General features: G+C 42.8%; 1 protein-coding gene across 1 annotated transcript in view; it reads right to left on the bottom strand.

Annotated features, from left to right (window-relative positions):
* Positions 1-20,392, bottom strand: part of LOC307034965 (chloride channel protein 2-like) — a gene marked incomplete at its 5' end in the record, with an annotated part of 153,871 nt that overhangs the window by 40,861 nt on the left and 92,618 nt on the right. The window contains 5 exons of the mRNA XM_079673889.1: positions 19-209; positions 2,611-2,744; positions 10,809-11,022; positions 14,783-14,893; positions 15,764-15,833. Coding sequence (XP_079530015.1) covers positions 19-209; positions 2,611-2,744; positions 10,809-11,022; positions 14,783-14,893; positions 15,764-15,833 — 720 coding nt within the window. The remainder of the gene's footprint in view (positions 1-18; positions 210-2,610; positions 2,745-10,808; positions 11,023-14,782; positions 14,894-15,763; positions 15,834-20,392) is intronic.

Here is a 20,392-nt window from a genome sequence, read left to right on the forward strand (position 1 = left end):
CTCTCTGTGACCTCTGACCTTGAAGCGGACCTCCTGGCTGGCGCGCTGCGTGCCGTCCTCGCTGCCCAGGTTTGAAACCACGGACAGACGTTTCTTCTCCTCCATGGCTCGTTCCCGGATGAACTCGAGACGTCTGGATCGCCCGAGCTGCATCGAGAGCAGAGCCTGAAGCTGAGCGCGCTCGATGGAGCCCAGCAGGATCATGGACTCTGGGGAGGAGGCGAGAGGAGAAGCACAATAATCTTTTAATGCTCCGGGGGAAATTTGGTTTTCAGACAGATGCTCCATTTCAGAATGACAAAAAATATTAAATTAAAGATTTGTATTTAAACATCAGAAGTTAAAGTAAAACATATGCAATAAGAAGATATAAGAAAATAAAACACATTAGAACAAATATTTCAAATTATAAACCCCAATAACTATTGAAAACATTTGCTTATAACAATATATACATGGTGCATTTGTATTAATAAAGATATTAATCATGAAAAACTGATTATTGCTTCTTTTTTTTATGCATTGTGAACTCTACCTGTGCTTTGTATATTAGTTTTGAATTTCTAATGTTTGCTGATTGTGCTGTACTGTTCCCCGTCTTCATTAACTGTTTAATGTACAGTGTAATACAGTAATTAAACTAACTTTTAATAGTATTTGTAAGTGTTTTTTTTTGCGGTGAGGTGAATAAAAGGGGAGTAGGAAGGAAGTAGATGAGGATGGAAAATGTATAGAGCAGTTTTGTGGAAGGAAGCTAATAGAACAAGAGGAAAGGGGATATGAGAAGGAAGAAGGAAATGGTGAAGGAAAGCTCAGCTGAGTTACATAATAAGGATGCGGTGAATGTGTGTGTGTGTGTGTGTGTGTGTGTGTGTGTGTGTGTGTGTGTGTGTGTGTGTGGCCTAGCATTATTATACTTGTGGGGACCTAAATTTGTTTACACAGTCAAGTGTGGGGACTCGCCTCCCTTATGGGGACAAAAAGGAGGTCCCCATGAGGGGAATCATTCATTTTAGGGTGAAGACTTGGTTAGGGTTAGGGTAAGGTTCAGGGTTAGGGTTAGGCATGTATTGGTTATGGTTAAGGTTAGGATAAGTCTCCAGGAAATGCATGTAAGTCAATGTAATGTCCCCTGAAGTGATGTATGCATGGTATGTGTGTGTGTATGTGTGTATGTGTGTGTGTGTGTGTGTGTGTGTGTGTGTGTGTGTGTGTGTGTGTGTGTGTGTGTGTGTGTGTGTGTGTGTGTGTGTGTGTGTGTGTGCGTGCGTGCGTGCGTGTGTGTGTGTGTATGTGTGTGTGTGTGTGTGTGTGTGTGTGTGTGTGTGTGTGTGTGTGTGTGTGTGTGTGTGTGTGTGTGTGTGTGTGTGGATGCTGTCTTGCTTTAGTTAATTGCTGTAGGGAACGTATACGTGCTGATTATGTGTTCGGTTAAATGCCGCAGCTAATTGTTCCGGCACGATTGCATAATTAAGACTGGGTTGGAATATTAAACTCTCACTTCAGTGAGGTGGCGTCGGAAAGCTGTTCCCGGGGAAGTCTATCAATCAGTCAACCGACCAATCACGTACTCTAACGAGCCACCAAGGTCGCTGGGTTTGTTTTTTGTGCACAATGAAATGCTGCTCAGTCCAACGTGATCGAAACCAGAGATGGATATTAATAATACATTGGTTTTCCTAATGCTCAAAGATGCTTGATGCTAAGATATGACCAGGACACACCTGTTTTGTTATACACTGAGGTACAATATTTACATTTATATTGAATTTCTTATGTTAATAAACGTGTAGCAACACTTCTTTGGATCTTTGCTGCAAATCAGCTCACAATGAACTTGCGGTCATCCATTTGTGGAATACAAGCTCCTGAAGTAATGAGATCTTTTCCCTTGTCACTGTTTTAAAGTGGTTTGAGGAGCAGCGAGACTTGTTTGGGTCTCCTATTGTTGTGAAATTGAAAATATTTGTGACCCAGATAGTGCGTACGTGCCATACGTCTCACCGAGTCACTTCACCAGGGAGAGGGTCTTCAGGTGTCTTTAAGTTAATAAACTTGTAGTAACGCTTCTTTGCACTGGCTTTTAATACTAGTTGAACATAACATTTTGACATTTAAATGTGTTTTATGTGTTCCCTGTACAGCACTTAAGTCAACTGAGGTTGTTTTAAATGTGCTATATAAATAAATAAAGATTGAGATTGACTTCTTTGGGTCTTTGCTGCAGATCAGCTCACAATGAACTCCATGTTTGGAGTAAAAGCTCCCGGCGTAATCGCAATTTCGCCTTGTTGCATGTGTTTTAACGTGGTTATTTATTTATGTCTAAATGTGTGCATATGTATAATGTGTCTGTTGATTGTGTATATATATAGGTGTATACATATTTTTATATATATTTGTTATAGTATTCGGGATTGCGGGAAACGGTATTTCGATCTCTCTGTCTGTACACACAAACTGAAAGATTGACAATAAAGTTGACTTTGGCTTTTGATCTTTTGCCTCGTCACTTGTTGCATGTGTTTTAACGTGGGTTTGAGAAGCAGCGAGAGTTGTTTGAGTCTCTTAGTGTGGTTCAATTAAAAATATATGTGTGGTATGTCTCACCGACGGACTCCACCAGGGCGAGGGTCTTCAGGTGTCCCGTCAGCAGGACGTTGTGCAGGTCTCTGTAGCAGCAGTTCAGCGTGATGTACCGGACGTCCCGTATCATGATGTCCTCCACTCGAATATTATACTTCCTGAGAAGAAGAAATGAGAGGAGGATCATGAGAGGAATTTATCAAGTGGTTATCGTGATAAAGGATAGAGGACAGGTGAGAAAAACGATCAAAAGAATAAGAGATATGATCTAAACGTATACACTACTTGCTTAAACTTAGACATTGACACTTTTTCTGAGGAATTATCATGCCTTTAAAGTCAATACATTACAACTTCTGTTTGTTTTACGGGTGGAGTGCGATAGATTTATACCTTTTCATTTGTTCCCAGTGTAATAAACAAGCTTTATTCACACAGAAATTACACTTAAAGGAGAGGAGTCATGGCCATTTCCACTGATCATAATTCCATTGTTGAGGTCTACTAAAATAGAAAAATACTGTGCAATTTTCCAAACTCACATTGGTTTCTCAAACAGCATCTCTGTGAAGTATGTGTATTCAGCAGTATTCACTTTCTCCATTAAACGGCTCGCTGCAGCTCTCCCCCCCCCCCCCCCCCCCCCCCTCCCTGTGAGCCCAGTGTGCTCCGATTGGTCGGTACGTTGTGAATCGCGCTGAGCTCCGTGGAGGTGTGGTTTCCTTGTTTAGCGAAACACAGCCAAACTCACCCCGAGCACACACAAAGTCACAGCCGAAGTAAAGACAATAAGTGTGGCTTGATATTGAGTAAGAGAAAGGTTGATAAATGATGTGAGAATGGGTCTGCAGAGAGAATGGGTCTGCAGAGAGAATGGGTCTGCAGAGAGAATGGGTCTGCAGAGAGAATGGGTCTGCAGAGAGAATTTCGCCGCAATCCCAACTGTCTGTTATCAGCCTGCAGCCAGGGAGGAGAGCTCAGCAGAGCTGCCTGCACTGAGTGTGTGTGAGGATTGGTCAATTTGGACCAATCAGCGGGGGCTTAACGTAACGGCTCCGCGGACGTAACGTACCGGCTCCACGGATTGGCCCATTTAGTTCCGGGTACGTGCTAACGAAAGCACGTACCCGGAACTAAATGGACCCGTACCCGGAAGAATCAAATGACGATGACGTCATGATGACATTTCACCAACGAGGCGTTTTGGGGAAGTCTTTTCTGTGTTAGAGTTTTACTCGCTACAGGGTGTACTTTGAGGGTTTTGACTCTGAACACCGTTTACAAGCAGAAAAACCTTCATAACACACAAGGGGACGGGTAATAACCGGAAAAGCATGACATGTGGCCTTTAAAAAATACAACAGCATAACAAAAAAAAGCACAAAATAATTGTTACGCTTTGGAAAAAATAAATAGTTGCAATAATGTGATACTGAAATTAGAAACTATTCTGCCTATTGGAGGGAAGGATACTATTTCATACAGTATGTACCTACTATTGAAAAATATGCTCAATTATTGTATGTGTGACTTGTCATCCAAACATTATTTAATTCAGATTATTTCACCATATCTGAAATAAATATTGCTCTAGTCTATAATGACATTTCAATAACAAATGTCCAATAATTTTGCAGCCCCATATCGTTCTGTGTTTTCACTTGTCCCTTATGATGCTCTGATACAAGCTGCATTTCCCTCTAGTGGTTCAATTAAGATAAACGTATGAGTTTTCATAACACAATTTGTTCTACACTAATCTATGAGCACTCTCCATCAAAGCCAACACACATCCTTCCTTTATCCGACCGCTCAATAACACCCTGCTCTGTCCACACGTCACGCGGCTGTGAAAGACCAAGTGTACAGTGGAGAGAAGTGTGTGTGGAGAGGAGTGTGTGTGACTGTGTGAGCAGATCCAGCCTCAGCAGAATCAAACTCTCAGCTCTCTCTTCCTGTCCGCGCCGGCCAAAAGCTGCGAACACTCAGCAGCCGATTCATGTTTCCGTGTTTCCGTTTTTCTGCTGCCAAGCCTCGCGGCCGTGCCAGGGCTCGGGCTGCGGCCAGGACACTGCTGCTTGTTGTGGTGACAGCTCAATACTCTGACCTCTCAGAGCACAAAGTTAATTTGATGACCATCCGCCCCGGTCTGCACTTTAAAACAACAGGACTGGAACATTGGTCTGAGTACAGAAGCAGGAAATGGCACCAATAGTGCAATAGTGCAGGAATGAGGCGTAAAACCCAAAGATTACTCAGCATTTTACCACTTCCTGTTCCCTCATCTCGAAGTCAATGGTTTTTTGAATGTGTTTTGGGTTTTTAGTATGAAATATGGTCTGAGGAGTTTTAAACGTTTTGTCCTAGAATATAAAATACGTCAGTAAATACCCCACTGGTGGATTTAAAAAGAAGTGTTTGACATGAAGTCATGTGACCGTGCTGTTCTTCCTTTATAGCCCAACATTAGCCTCCTTTAGCTTAGCGGTGGTGTCGTGAAGTCATGTGACCGTGCTGTAGTTCCTTTATAGCCCAACATTAGCCACCTTTAGCTTAGCGGTGGTGACGTGAAGTCATGTGACCGTGCTGTAGTTCCTTTATAGCCCAACATTAGCCTCCTTTAGCTTAGCGGTGGTGACGTGAAGTCATGTGACCGTGCTGTAGTTCCTTTATAGCCCAACATTAGCCACCTTTAGCTTAGCGGTGTTGACGTGAAGTCATGTGACCGTGCTGTAGTTCCTTCATAGCCCAACATTAGCCTCCTTTAGCTTAGCGGTGGTGAAGTGAAGTCATGTGACCGTGCTGTAGTTCCTTTATAGCCCAACATTAGCCTCCTTTAGCTTAGCGGTGGTGAAGTGAAGTCATGTGACCGTGCTGTAGTTCCTTCATAGCCCAACATTAGCCTCCTTTAGCTTAGCGGTGGTGACGTGAAGTCATGTGACCGTGCTGTAGTTCCTTTATAGCCCAACATTAGCCTCCTTTAGCTTAGCGGTGGTGACGTGAAGTCATGTGACCGTCCTGTAGTTCCTTTATAGCCCAACATTAGCCACCTTTAGCTTAGCGGTGGTGACGTGAAGTCATGTGACCGTGCTGTAGTTCCTTTAGAGCCCAACATTAGCCGCCTTTAGCTTAGCGGTGGTGACGTGAAGTCATGTGACCGTGCTGTAGTTCCTTTACTGTATAGCCCAACATTAGCCACCTTTAGCTTAGCGGTGGTGACGTGAAGTCATGTGACCGTGCTGTAGTTCCTTTACTGTATAGCCCAACATTAGCCACCTTTAGCTTAGCGGTGGTGACGTGAAGTCATGTGACCGTGCTGTAGTTCCTTTATAACCCAACATTAGCCACCTTTAGCTTAGCGGTGGTGACGTGAAGTCATGTGACCGTGCTGTAGTTCCTTTACTGTATAGCCCAACATTAGCCACCTTTAGCTTAGCGGTGGTGACGTGAAGTCATGTGACCGTGCTGTAGTTCCTTTATAGCCCAACATTAGCCACCTTTAGCTTAGCGGTGGTGACGTGAAGTCATGTGACCGTGCTGTAGTTCCTTTATAGCCTGAAGTTAGTTTCTGGAGATTGCATTATCGCTTCAAAATCACAAAAAAACTATAAGAAGACATTTTCCTCCAGGACTAATCTACTGTTATCACTGAAATAAACTACATTAAATGAATTGGATAACGCTTAAATCACTGCTATAGGGTTTGATAGAAAGATCAGAAAAATATACATATAAAGGACCTTTTAAAAACACATCTTTCTTTCTGATCCATTTTAATTTGCTGTGGATCTTTTTAATGTGTGAACTGACCACAGCCGCTGCCAGCACTGATTTCCCTCAGGACATCAAAAGACAGTTGATGAAATCTGATTGGTTTCGCCTTAATTGAACCTTCCCTCCTGCAACGCTCGGCAATACATCTGATCAGTTGGAGGTATCTCGCTTTAAGCCTCAAGCTTATAGATTTTGAGCCAAGATAAACAGACTAATAGGGTTATAAATCCTGGCTTACAGATCATCCATATGGTCCAGAGTGGAGTGGAGAGGCTAAGGGCATTAATGTGTGTGTGTGTGTGTGTGTGTGTGTGTGTGTGTGTGTGTGTGTGTGTGTGTGTGTGTGTGTGTGTGTGTGTGTGTGTGTGTGTGTGTGTGTGGGGAAGTATAGAAGCCAATAAAAGCTTGAAATGATCCGTAGGAATATGTGATATACGATCGTCTCCTGTGGCTTTGCTCAGACAAACACAGACAACAATTCAACAAACAATAATTGGCTGTTATGAAAAGCTAGGAAAACAGATGGCACAAAGCGACTGATGTTATGCACTTATATCATACCTCCAGAGAGGAGAAAGAGGACGAGAGAACAAATAAATATGAGCGGGAACATGAGGGGAATATATAATGTGGTTATGGAGATAAGTGAAAGAGGTCTACGTTAAGAAAAAGAAAAAATATGGATCCATTAAAGAATTCAAATAACATATGGGCCGAAGAGTGAGTGTGTGTGTGTGTGTGTGTGTGTGTGTGTGTGTGTGTGTGTGTGTGTGTGTGTGTGTGTGTGTGTGTGTGTGTGTGTGTGTGTGTGTGTGTGTGTGTGTGAATGTATGTTGAAAGCTTGGGGACTGATATCCCAAATTGGCTAAAGTTCAAAATAGATTTTAAATGCACACATTTTAACTTTTTTTGGGGGGTGTCTGGATTATTTTGTTGGGTTAAATATTTATTTTTAAGCCCCATCAAGGAATGATCTGAATCTAAGGTTTCTAAAATGAGCTCTGAAAACTGATTATAGTCTCCTTGTCATCTGTGTGTTTTTGGTTCTGCTTCTGTAGATCCAGTTATTTTTAAATATTAAAAGGATCCTATTACCTGAGTGTGTCTATTATTAATTATTTAAGATCATTAATATGTATTTTTTGTCAGCTGGTTTTCTCATGTATCTGATCTCAAACCTCTAGCTGGCTGTTATGCTAAGAAACACCGTGTGACAGATAGCGAAACACACAGACGGATGTTATGTAATTGTTCCCACACTTGAAATGCCACTCAAACACTGAAGGGGAGAAGACAAGAGGCGGGTGTGAACACAAGAGGAGATGTGGGAAAGGTTTCTAATAGAGCTGCACAATTAATCAAAATGTTATCGAAAGTGCATTTACGGACACGTGCAATATCTAAATGACAGTATTTGGTAAAGAAAGGAGAGGCAGAAAAGCCCTGGTATTGTACAGACTTAATAGAAACATTTGTGTTTGGTACAGATATTCAGATTTGATCATGTTTCAAAACGATCATCCAGGTTGTCCTTTAGTGTTCAATCACCTTTGTTTTTTGACATTTGTAGAAGCAATTCAAAAGGAAAACTTGACTCGAGCATCCAGGAGATACGTGCCTTTAATGGCAGTCCAAAAAAAATAGGAGAGGACCCGACGTAATAAATAAATAAGCCGAGTAAAACTACCAAAGAAGAATAGAAAAAAGGTTGTAGTCCATGGCCAGGCTCCATATTAGCTTCACATTACAACATATATATAATAAATATCCATAATCCTAAACACAAAGGCAATTCAAGGAATATATAAAGGGGCTAACATATACATTCCATGTGTTTTAAAACAAGAGATTTAAAGAAAGGCTCCTACATCAAAAATAATATCAAAATTGCAATATCAGTCAAAAATAATTGCAATCTTTTTCCAAATCGTGAAGCTCTAATATCATATGTGCTGTTCTGGTTCTCACTAAAAGAAGAAGCAGGATATATTCTGTACATTAAGTGTGTGTGTGTGTGTGTGTGTGTGTGTGTGTGTGTGTGTGTGTGTGTGTGTGTGTGTGTGTGTGTGTGATATAACTGCCGCATACAAGAGCCGAGGCGTGGGGGGGTGACAGCCTTGCCCCGTCCAAGCTGAATGTGTTTTTCACTCAAACTGGAAATGATCCATCTCACACCCACGCAAGTGTCCGCACACACGCACACTTGTGTAACACCTGCCGTGCGATACACACATACGGTGGCATTTACATTTGCTCACACACACGGACATGGCGGGAATTGACTTTTCTTATCTTTTATTTATGTAGAGCTTTTGCAGATGACACACACACACACACACACACACACACACACACACACACACACACACACACACACACACACACACACACACACACACACACACACACACACACACACACACACACACACACACACACACACACACACACACACACACCTAGTGATGGAGGTGCAAAAGAATTGAATGAAGTATGGAACTTTTCTGCACAACGCCTCCGGTTCATGGAGTGTGTGTTATTAAATATACATGATTCAACAAGATTACATTGTGTGTGTGTGTGTGTGTGTGTGTGTGTGTGCAGACAGACCATATACACACAAACACACACTAATACACAGAGGATATGCCTGCCAGTTTCTCAATCATCTTTAAGCCTCGCCAACTTTTAAACATTTCATTATGTCGAGATAACTTGATGTTTTTTGATGATAGATGATCATGATTTTTTTTCCCCTTCGCATCCATGCACACACACACACACACACACACACGCACACACACACACACACAAGTTTTTTTCTAAACCAGGGCACCCTCTTACTCTCGGCGTGCGCCCTCAAACCAAAATGCAGATTTTCCCCGTATAATGTTAAAGTGATGCCAGAAAACAATATTTATTTTCCTCATAATCTGCTGAGCGTCAGACGGCAGAGACAGCTTTGTATTTATGGAGCTCCGACTTCACGTTGTTGTGAAGGATTACATGGGTTACAACCGTACATAAATGTGCAAAGAGTAAAGTGAAAGCAAACATATGAAAAGGTGCCCCATGGGTAGCATTGTACGATGTTCTGTTGCTAACAATATCATGCTAACTAGTTAAAAGTTAGCATATGTGTTTGTGTGTATGTGGATGACATGAGTAATGCTCTGTCAACATGAACATGTGCTTCCTGCATCTCTCCAGCTCACCTCTTAGCATGTTATATTTAGAATGTTTAATCTATCTTTGTACTAAGCTAAGCTAAGGTGCTGCTCACACGGGAACGTTTGCGTTTATGCACAGTATGCGTTTTCAAAAAGGTCTTCCGTTCACATGCATTCGTTTCATTTGACGTGTCTGTTCAAACGAGACCGCTGGACATAATGTAGTACATATACCGGGCCTGTAAGTGGCGCTGTAACTTCCGCCACAAAATACACCAAAAGCAGCGAAGAAGACCCCGGAGCAATGTTGCCATGGCTACCCTTCTGTTTATGCCCCGCGGTGGATTTAGCAACATGTAGTTCATGTAGTTCTCCATGTCCACTTGTTGCTGATGGTTGTGGTAGAGGAGCTATAGATTTTGCACTAACATCTGTAGCATGGTCAGTAGCAGTAGCACTAGCTACAGCAGTGAGCAGCAGAGGCGGGGCTATCGTTATTTTTTCAGGAGATGATCGTATAGAGGCGATTACACGGACTCGTTTGACCCCCCAGAGCGTTTCGTCTGCAGATCTATCCACCTTGGGACCCGTTATCGTTTGTGGGGTCCGTTTCTATCGTTTTGTTACGGCCTCGTGTAAATGAAAGGGCTATACGCAAGAGAAACTATGCAGATCCAACCCGTTTTGTTCTCGTGTAAACGGGGTCTAAGTCAGCTGTAGATTCATCCTCAATTACATTTTCTCTCTTAATTCCACATCCTATAACGACCTACTTCAATGCATTACTTAAAGGTGGGGTAGGTCGTTTTGGAGAAACCAGCTCGAGTGCACTAGAATTTGAAAATACACAGCTGGGACAAATCGGCCACTTCCTCACAGAGCCCCTCCTCCAACACACACGAACGCACACATGACCAATGAGGGCACGAGCTAAGTTTGTGCACAGATGGAAGGCTGACAGGCAGGTAGGCCATCCAGTTACTTTAGCCGGGCCGGCTCAGATGATTGGTCGTGCTTTTTACAGCGCTACAGCTTCCACAGAAGACCATTTTTTCAAGCATTTAATATATTCATTGCTATCGGGATGTTAAGAGCATTCCATAGAATATAACAAGAAGTGTTTCTGAAATAAATTACATACCCCACCTTTAATAGTCAAGTATTCACAATATTAATATTAATCATTGCTTTGTTTTTGCGATTCTTGCTGAAGCAACATATCATTTGTATTATTCATGTGAGATGTTAATGTGTGCGGGCATGTTTCGCTGTACGTACTCGTGGTGCCCCCAGCCCAGCTCGGGGAGGTAGGGCAGCTTCTTGATCCGGATGATGGAGTCGTAGAGCGACGGCTGCAGCGATTGGGCCACGGCGTTGGCCAGGATCACGGCGATCATCACGGGCAGGATGTGAGAGATCTGGCCCGTCAGCTCGAACACGATGACGGCCGTGGACACCGTGTGGGTCACCGCGCCCGACAAGGCCGCCGCACCTTTGGGTGGAGAGAGAAACACACAGAGGAGAGGAGACATTGTTTAGATCAGTGGTTTTCAAGGTGGGGTCTGGGGGCTAAATAAAGGAAGGCCTTGAAGGGGTTTCAGGGGCATCATCCATCACAATGAAAACCGTTTCAAATGACCAAGAAGCTGCATCCCTATGTCTTTCCAGCAATGTAACATGTGTTTGCTTTATTTGCACCAAAGGCAAACACCTTACACTGATGCCTTTACTGCTAACACTTTATCTTAAATAACCCTGCCAAAAAACAAGCTTTCAAATGTTTGTATTTCATTTTATTTTCATGCGTTTTCTGTGTCAGGAAATCTCTCCATTTAGTGGGGAAATAAATATACACTGTCAGAGAGAATCCAACACACCTACTGTCCTAAAACTGTGTAAACACACACAAATAAATAAACAATGATACATGTGAGGCTGTGGCTCAGCGGATAGTATGCCTCTAACCAATTCCATTTCACTTTAAATTCCCCGCGAGTAAGTCACACGTTGTCTCCCGCTTGTCGCTATATTATTAATTTGGTTGCTACGCTGCTGCACGCAGAGTGTCCTGACCTGGCTGTGTGTCAGCCCCGCCCCTCACAGCGCGCCCCGCCCCTCAAAGTGCGCCCCGCCCCTCAAAGCGCGCCCCGCCCCTCACAGCGCGCCCCGCCCCTCACAGCGCACCCCGCCCCTCACAGCGCGCCCCGCCCCTCACAGCGCGCCCCGCCCCTCACAGCGCGCCCCGCCCCTCACAGCACGCCCCGCCCCTCACAGCGCGCCCCGCCCCTCACAGCGCGCCTGGCAGCCACAGCGCTCCTAGCTAACATGCTGGTCACATCTTTATGTAAACGACAATATATCGAGCTCAGAAAAGTTATCGAGTCCATTTTTATTTATCGTACGGCCTAAATATGAGTTTCTGATTTATCATAAGCATGGATGTTTATTCAGTTAATCTGCTGCCACCACAGAAGAGTACACAATATCAACATGACTCTAATTCTGTTCAATACGATCATATATACAGCATTATAGAGAAAGCCCATTCAACCTTAACACGTTAAAAATAACTAACTCAAACATTTTCATCTATTTTCTGGCTCTCTCATCCCAACAAACCAGATTTCCTCTCCCCACAATCTTATTTGTGCATATGGCAAACATCGACTTATTCAAAGCAAACCGACATTGTTTCACCCCCCCCTCAAATAAAGTGTTGTGAAAAAAGAGCAATTTGAAAAAGCAGCATGAGGTAAATGGTGCCTTCACTGCTCAACAGAGAAAATGAACGAGTGCAATCTGATAAATGAGATGAGAAACAGAATAAAGTAGAGAATGAAAAAGCATTAACATATAGTGCAGAGAGAGGAGAGCAGATGGCGGGGGTCCCACGCGCTCATTGTTCTTTTTGTAACATCATTAGGTCTGAATGCGCCTCTCCTCCTCTCATAAATGCTTCTGCCAATCCTAACGTTTAGCCCTTAAAGCGAGAGGGTGAGAGATGAGAGAGGTCTGAGTCACCAGCTACTGTGCAACAACAGATAAACAACAACAACAGGGAAACAGAGGCACGATGAGCACGGCTGTCAACAGGTTGCACAGCGGATGACGCACAAACAACAACAACAACAACAACAACAACAACAACAACAACACCGGGGCCGTTTCTCAATCTCGAGGAAACTGGCTTCCAAGCCAATATTTAAAGGATGCTACGTCATCAAGTGGCGCTGTTCCAATGTCCAGCATACTTGGAATTCCACCGAGGCTGCGTCCTTGGTCTGGGAGAAATTTCGAGGCTGCACATGGGTAGACTTCGCGTCCTTCAAATCCCCACAATGCTTTGCGCACGGACCAATTTCAAAAACCCTTGCGGAGAATGGCTGAACCGACGCAGCACACATTTAAATGTAAGTATGTAGAAGATGTGTTGGTAAATATGTTAATTTGTTATCACCAAAAATGTGTTCCGTGAAAGTAAAGCAAGTTTATAATTAGATAGACATCGTGAGGTATTTATTTTCGGTACAGTTTATGTTGAAACCGTTAGAGAGAGAGGCACACTTGTTAGGCTGTTCCATTCTTCTTAGTTTTCCGAAGCCGTGGCTTAGAAGTATACTTGCTTCGTTTCTGAAGGAAGTGACTTGGAAGTACGCGACTACCAAGCAAGGATCCTTGAGATTGAGAAACGGCCTGGGTGTTTCTCAATGTCGAGTAAAGCTGCTCCAGAGCCACTATTTCAAGCATGCTACGTCATCGAGTGCCGCCGAAGGACGTTTCCAATGTCCAGCATACTTGGAATTTGACCGAGCCCGGCGTACTTCATAGCGAGAAATTTCGAGGCTGGACATGTGTAGACTCCGCGGTCTAAAATCCCCACAATGCTTTGCGCACGGACCAATTTCCCCAAATCTGTGGCGGAAAATGTAAGGCGGGGCCTCTCACATGTGTCCCCTCTTCTTCATGTCTCTTCTACATCAACATGTGTCAGCAACCGAGGTAACCCCCCCCCCCCCCCCCCCCCCTTATCACCTGAATCTCCTCCTAGAGCTCCATTGAGTTCTTTGTAACCAAATCTCTCTCAGAGGGGCGTGGGGAGGGGCTCCTTATTTTCATCTAAATTAACAGACAGAGAATCAGCACTTTTGAAACAGGGCTGAAACAGAGGGGATTATGGGTAATGCTGCAATGATCTGTTTGGTGTTTCAGCCAATCAGAGACAGGCTCTGTATATATATGAGACCTGTGATATATTGATGAAGAAGAGTTTAATAGGGGACCTTTAAGGGAGTGTGGTTACTGATAGACAGCTAGCGTTGGCAGGACCTAAAATGTATAGCGTTTTTTTCATTTGAACAAATTCCCCATCTCGAACTGTCAGCCCTGTAATTCAGATCTGTCCAAATAAACCACCCGTAGCTTTGCTGACAATCAAACAGGCACTCAAACCATGACAGACACATAACTTCCCTGAAAGAGGTAGTAGAAAAAGGATAATGTTGAGTAGAGAAATGGGAAATTCCTCAACAATTCAATTCACTAAAACTGAGCCAGAAGTTGGAGATTACATTCGATTATATGCCACGTTGTATTCCATGAATCAACAACTCCACTGGTCCACTTTCTTTTCCTTAGTTTTAAATTCACAAGATGCTTCTTCCACTTCTGAACTTTTAAGTAGACCCTGAGCACCCGGGCTGTGAAAGTGTGTTGCTTGTCGGATGGTGTCTGAAATGTTTAGCAGGCATATGTCAAGCTTCTGCTGGACTTAATTTGATTCTGTCTCGAGTGTTTGAGTCTGATCATATCCTGTGCCTCCTTTCATCAGAGTCTGGTTAGAGCCTTAACCTGGAGCTGTAGGAAATATTTATCTTGATTTATTTTCTTTGAACGGTGTCTAGAGAAGTCTATGTTACTCAAGTGGAGCCACTGATGCCTCACAGGAAACTAATGTAGAGTAAAGAAACACATCGTCTGGATCACAAAACTGATGCAATCACAGATATTTATCAAATAATCTGGATAAAAGTAAATATATTTATATCGAACATAGATCGAACCATTTCACTGAGTGTTTCATGTCTAAAAAGAAGAACCAGGAAGTGGATCCTTATCGTGTGTTTCCTATATTTTAAGAGCTAGAGCAAAACTTAAAATGGCTTTGAGGAAAAGAGTAAAACAAAAACATGATATAACACTTTAGAAAGTGAGAAAACAGAGAGTAGGGTGCCATGTTTGTGACTCTAACTTACCCACGACAGCGTAGCCTCCCGGCACTATCGGGTAGATGGTGCCATCTGTGTGGATGCCATCTGGGAACCAGGCTGCCATGCTTTCTCCAACCAGACGGCCAAACGCTGCCCCTGAGACACACACACACACACACACACACACACACACACACACACACACACACACACACACACACACACACACACACACACACACACACACACACACACACACACACACACACACACACACACACACACACACACACACACACACACACACACACACACACACACACACACACACACACACACACACACACACACACACACACACACACACACACACACACACACACACACACACACACACACACACACACACACACACACACACACACACACACACACACACACACACACACACACACACACACACACCAAGAATAAGAAATAAAGTAAATAATAATAAACAAATGCTCAATAACCAGTAAATATTGAAGTACAAGTGCAGAATATGTAGTTTAAGTATTTGAATAGAAAGTACTGGTCACATCCCAGTGACTGATTAGACAGGCGTGGTATATTACTGTATGTTGATTTGTACGCTTTTGTAGTGTTGGTATGTACATATTTGGACCGATCCAGGCCAGCAGTTTTTACCTCATTTCCAGTGTGTATTTATGCTAAGCTAGGCTAATTGGTCATCATTTCAGTTTTAACGGACATATACAAGTGTGGTATCAATCTGCTCGTCGTGTACCTCTCAGCAACTTCTCTCTCAGACACATTTTCATCATTAACACACACTGCTTCTTATGCTAAACGGCTGAGCTACAATTAAAACTCATATACAAGTGTGGTATCAATCTACTCGTGTAGCTCTCAGCAACTTCACTCTCACAGTGAGAGATGTACTTACATTGCACTACACACACAAACACACACTCACAGGCCGGCATGCATACACACACACACACACACACACACACATATTCTTACCTATGACAAATACTGGCATGAAGGCTCCGCAGGGCACAGGGATGGTGGTGGCCAGCGCTGACATCCAGAACTAAGGCAGAAACAAGAGAAAGTTAAATAAAAAGAAGACATAAAAAAAGACAGGACATGGTGGCATTTCAATTAACTCTCCACTGCCATCCTGATGATAGAAAAGTGGAGTCCTCTATCAGTGAGGAGGCGGCCATGCGGAGCTTATTGCTGAGGTTAGATGGAGCTGTCACTTTCACTCTTCATTTGACAAAGACCCTGCAATGAACCCTGGGTAATAAGTGGCCCACTGATTGGCCGTCACTGTGCCAGACCAGCGGAAGAGACGGCTAATTAGGAAAAGGAAAACAGAGGGAAATGTCACCACTGACAATGTGTGAGGATTATCGGAAGTTTAAATAAAAAGGTTGCACAGATATGAGCCTTAAAGGGGGCTCGGAAAGAAAAAGTTGATTCTTAAGACGGTGTAAAAGTATAGAGATTTAATAAATAATAGTGTGAACTCCTTAGAAGTTGCATTTCTCATTAAAATCCAGTTCACACACGACACAGCTAGGTTGAAATGGATCATTTCTACAGTAAATATATGATCAATCATCGTATCCTTGACATTGGCGTTAGCTGACTAAGCACATTTTCAGTGCATGATCACATTGATTTTGAGAGAAGACTTCACATCCAAGGTTTTTGACTCGAATTGAGTAAACACCAACACACCACACACGTTCCTGCGCAAATCGACTTCTAATGAGGGGCAACATTTTGCTTCGTGCTCAATCTGGAAACAACCAAAAGAACAATTAAATATGAGGCTTAAAATCTGTTCTCACTGTGAACATGCACTCTGTTGAACATTGGTAAAAACTAGTGTTGAACTTTGCGTGAAGTTATAATTTCAACACAATGTGCACGGCAACACACAGGAAGCCTGGGAGAGAAACTGAGAACGAGATGAACTTCCTGTTTTAGAGGATATTAGGCATGTACCTGTTGCCTCGTATTTTACTTAAACATATACAAGTGGAGTGCATCTATTCATATAAGTAAATAAGAGTAACTGCAAAATGTTAAGCTAGACGGATACTTGTGTTACTTGAGACAAACACACACACACTTTATATGAAATAGTTTGGGCATTTCTGCATAAAAAAACACTGGTAATGAATTTAAAATCAAAAAGTCTCATGTTTTCATTTTTGCCCTTTCTTACAAAATGTATTTAGACTAACACACACACACACACACACACACACACACACACACACACACACACACACACACACACACACACACACACACACACACACACACACACACACACACACACACACACACACACACACACACACACACACACACACACACACACACACACACACACACACACACACACACAAGAAGAAGAAGTATAAATCTGAGTGGTGTACGAGCCATTAGACAAACTTCCTCTGCGTAATAATGTCATGCTTTCAAATAGACTTTTTAATTACACTCATTGCTCCGTCTCTCTCCCTCCGCTGCGTCTATAGTTAGCTGTAATTAAGGCGGCTGCCATGGTGAAGTAATGGATCTCCTCCGGTAACCATACACTGTGTTCACACCTCACACACACCTCATACACACACATACGAGCGTAGGTGTTCAGACACACACCCACGCTCGCCATGGTGACTCAGAGACGAGAACCAGAGCTGCCGTCAGAGATCACCAGAACAAAAAAGCAGTTTAATACACAAAAATTGGCCTTTTGGGAAAAAGAGACGGAGTAATGTATCTCTTGGATCGTCTTCTTCTTCCTTTTGTAATTCTTCCTCCCACACACGGAGACTGAACACGTAATAAGAGCTCGAAAGGTTTAAAGGAAGTGTGATCTCATAACATAGACTTTACTTTTATTACTAAGGTCTTGAACTCTGAGGTAGTGTAGCTGTCGGACAAAGTGTTTAAACACTGATCTAGAATGCAATTTAATCCATTTGTACATCTACAATAATCCATTTTAGACCTCAATTGACTCCATGGGAAGCGTTCATTAAAGACCTTTCAGTGCAGTCAATTACAATAGGCTGGAATAATGGTCATAGTTAGTGGAGTTGCACTCTATAAAGCAAATTAGGAAAATGTATAGACTGTAAATGCATTCTAATATTATATTTTTAATGCAGATTGAAATAGTTTGATGCAAATTGGAAGATTTTTTATGCAATATTTAAAGGTCTCCTATCATGCAAAATGTACTTTTTGATGTATTGTGTCCCCGGTGTGTCGGGGAACTCACGCAGCGTCAACAAATTAAACCCTCTCTCTTTTCCTTCGTACCCAAATCTCTAAAAACGGGGAACAACGGAGCTGATCCAGATTTGCGTCCGATATGACGTAATATCTGAAATGTGTACCCACGGCCCTATCAGAAACGTTGCTATCAGAAACAATGCCCGACTGTTTTGGACGTAATATGGTCGGTGTTTACATTAGCATCGCTAACACTCAGAGCTAACCTGTACTGGAGAGCATGTGTGTGAAGAAGCAGGAAGTAAAAAGGAACTCACCTTGTGGTATAACCGGCAAGAGAGAAAGCCTTTGAGCTCCGTACTGTTTCAGAGAGAATCCTTGATAATCCATGATATGGCGTTTCATCACAGCAGTATCTAGTTTAGACAGTAGCTGCCGGGTCCCGCATGAGCTCAGACCCCTCCTCTTTTTTTTTTAAAGCTTTATACCCCAAATCAGCACTTTAGAAACAGGAAGTGAAATAGAGGGATATGAGGCATGGCTAGAATGGGTGATCTGTTTGGTATTTTGAGCAAAACACTTCAGAGACATGTTTTTTATATATTTTTATATATCTGAGACCTATGCTACTGCCTAAAAATAGCATGATAGGTGAGCTTTAAATGTGTATGCAAATTGTAATGTTTTTTTTGATCAAATTTTTATATATTTTCAAGCTAACTGTAATATTTTTGATCAAATTTTTACATTTGTATGCATCTTTTGGGGCAAATTGTAAGATTTTTATACAAATTTCAATATCTAAACTACGTTGATGAGCTCGAATGTTGCACCTGTTAAATGTGTTAATACGCGTGCAAAAAGAGGGGGCCAAAATACAAAAACAAAGTTGTTAGCAGAGCACCTTCATGCACCTGTGTCCCTTCCACCTCCCCCATCTGTGCAGACCCCCCTCAGCTCTCCCCCCTCTTGTGTTTAAATGGAGCTCCTTACATAAACTACTTAAGGCTCCGTCTGTAGAGAGGTGATCTGAACCAGCTGCTTGTTTACATAACAACAACAACAACCACACAGGTGAGGGTGACAGGAAACTGGCTGCAGCTTCTTATGTCCTCAAAGGGAGAGGAGAGTTCACCATGGCAACTGAAGTCATGTGATCAATGTCTGCAAAAACAGTCGCACACAGATCCTGCTTCAGGTCGATGAGGAGGAGACATTCACACAACCTGTGGCAGGACATATGGTCCGTATGTTCTGTGCTGTGTTAGAAGAAGTACTTAGGAACACACTGTTCAAATACTTAATACAAAGGGAAAGATATAGCAGGAAGTCCGTATCAGTAACAATGCTTTACATGAGATAAGGAACTTAACCAGTAGCTGTAAGTGTAATTCAAAGGTGAGACCCTCACACATACAGATAATCCACCCACATGGTTGTAAACAAACAGTTTAAAATATTTGAGCACCCATGACGATGCAATATCTTTATTAAAATGCTGCCTCCATCTTCTGTGCATGTTAAAACCCAAAATAAACTAAATATTTAGAACGTAGCCTGTAACCCCACAGAGATATCAAATGTTGCTTAGCTAGCGCTCCAACACATTGTACGTGATAGGCTAAGGGGGCGGGACATCTCTAAGCGGTTGACCAATCACAACAGAGCCGGCTAGCTAACCAATCAGAGCAGACTGGGCTCTGGTTTCAGACAGAGGGTGAATAGAGGGGCTGCAGCACAGGCAGTATGAGAACAATAAAGAGCTTTTTGAACATTGATATCAGTAAAGGATAATTGATTGTTGTTTTATCAGATTTGTAAAACATTGTAAACAAAATACTGATTACATAAGATGACCAAGAAGCTACACATAACTGCAAACAGGAAGAAACTAAAGGGTGAAAGGAGAAGTGAAGGATATGAGGTCTGACGCAGTTTGCAGGACATTTATACTCCATTTAATTTGACTGTCATCTGAGAGCCTCACATTCAGAGGACAGTCTAACGCCGGGGCCTCAGGGGCCCTTCCACTATTCCCACTCCAATTACAGTCCCGCCAGCTCTCTGTCACTCTGACTGACGCACACACACACACACACACACACACACACACACACACACACACACACACACACACACACACACACACACACACACACACACACACACACACACACACACACACACACACACACACACACACACACACACACACACACACACACACACACACACACACACACACACACACACACACACACCTGTATTAATAAACTCATTCCTCCTTGAGAGCTGTTGATGAGAATAATTTCACAACACTAAAAATGGTGGTGTCACAGTAGTTTTAGTGTATGTGTGTGTGTGTGTGTGTGTGTGTGTGTGTGTGTG

This window comes from Notothenia rossii, assembly GCF_949606895.1.
Source record: "Notothenia rossii genome assembly, chromosome: 4".
Taxonomy (NCBI): domain Eukaryota; kingdom Metazoa; phylum Chordata; class Actinopteri; order Perciformes; family Nototheniidae; genus Notothenia; species Notothenia rossii.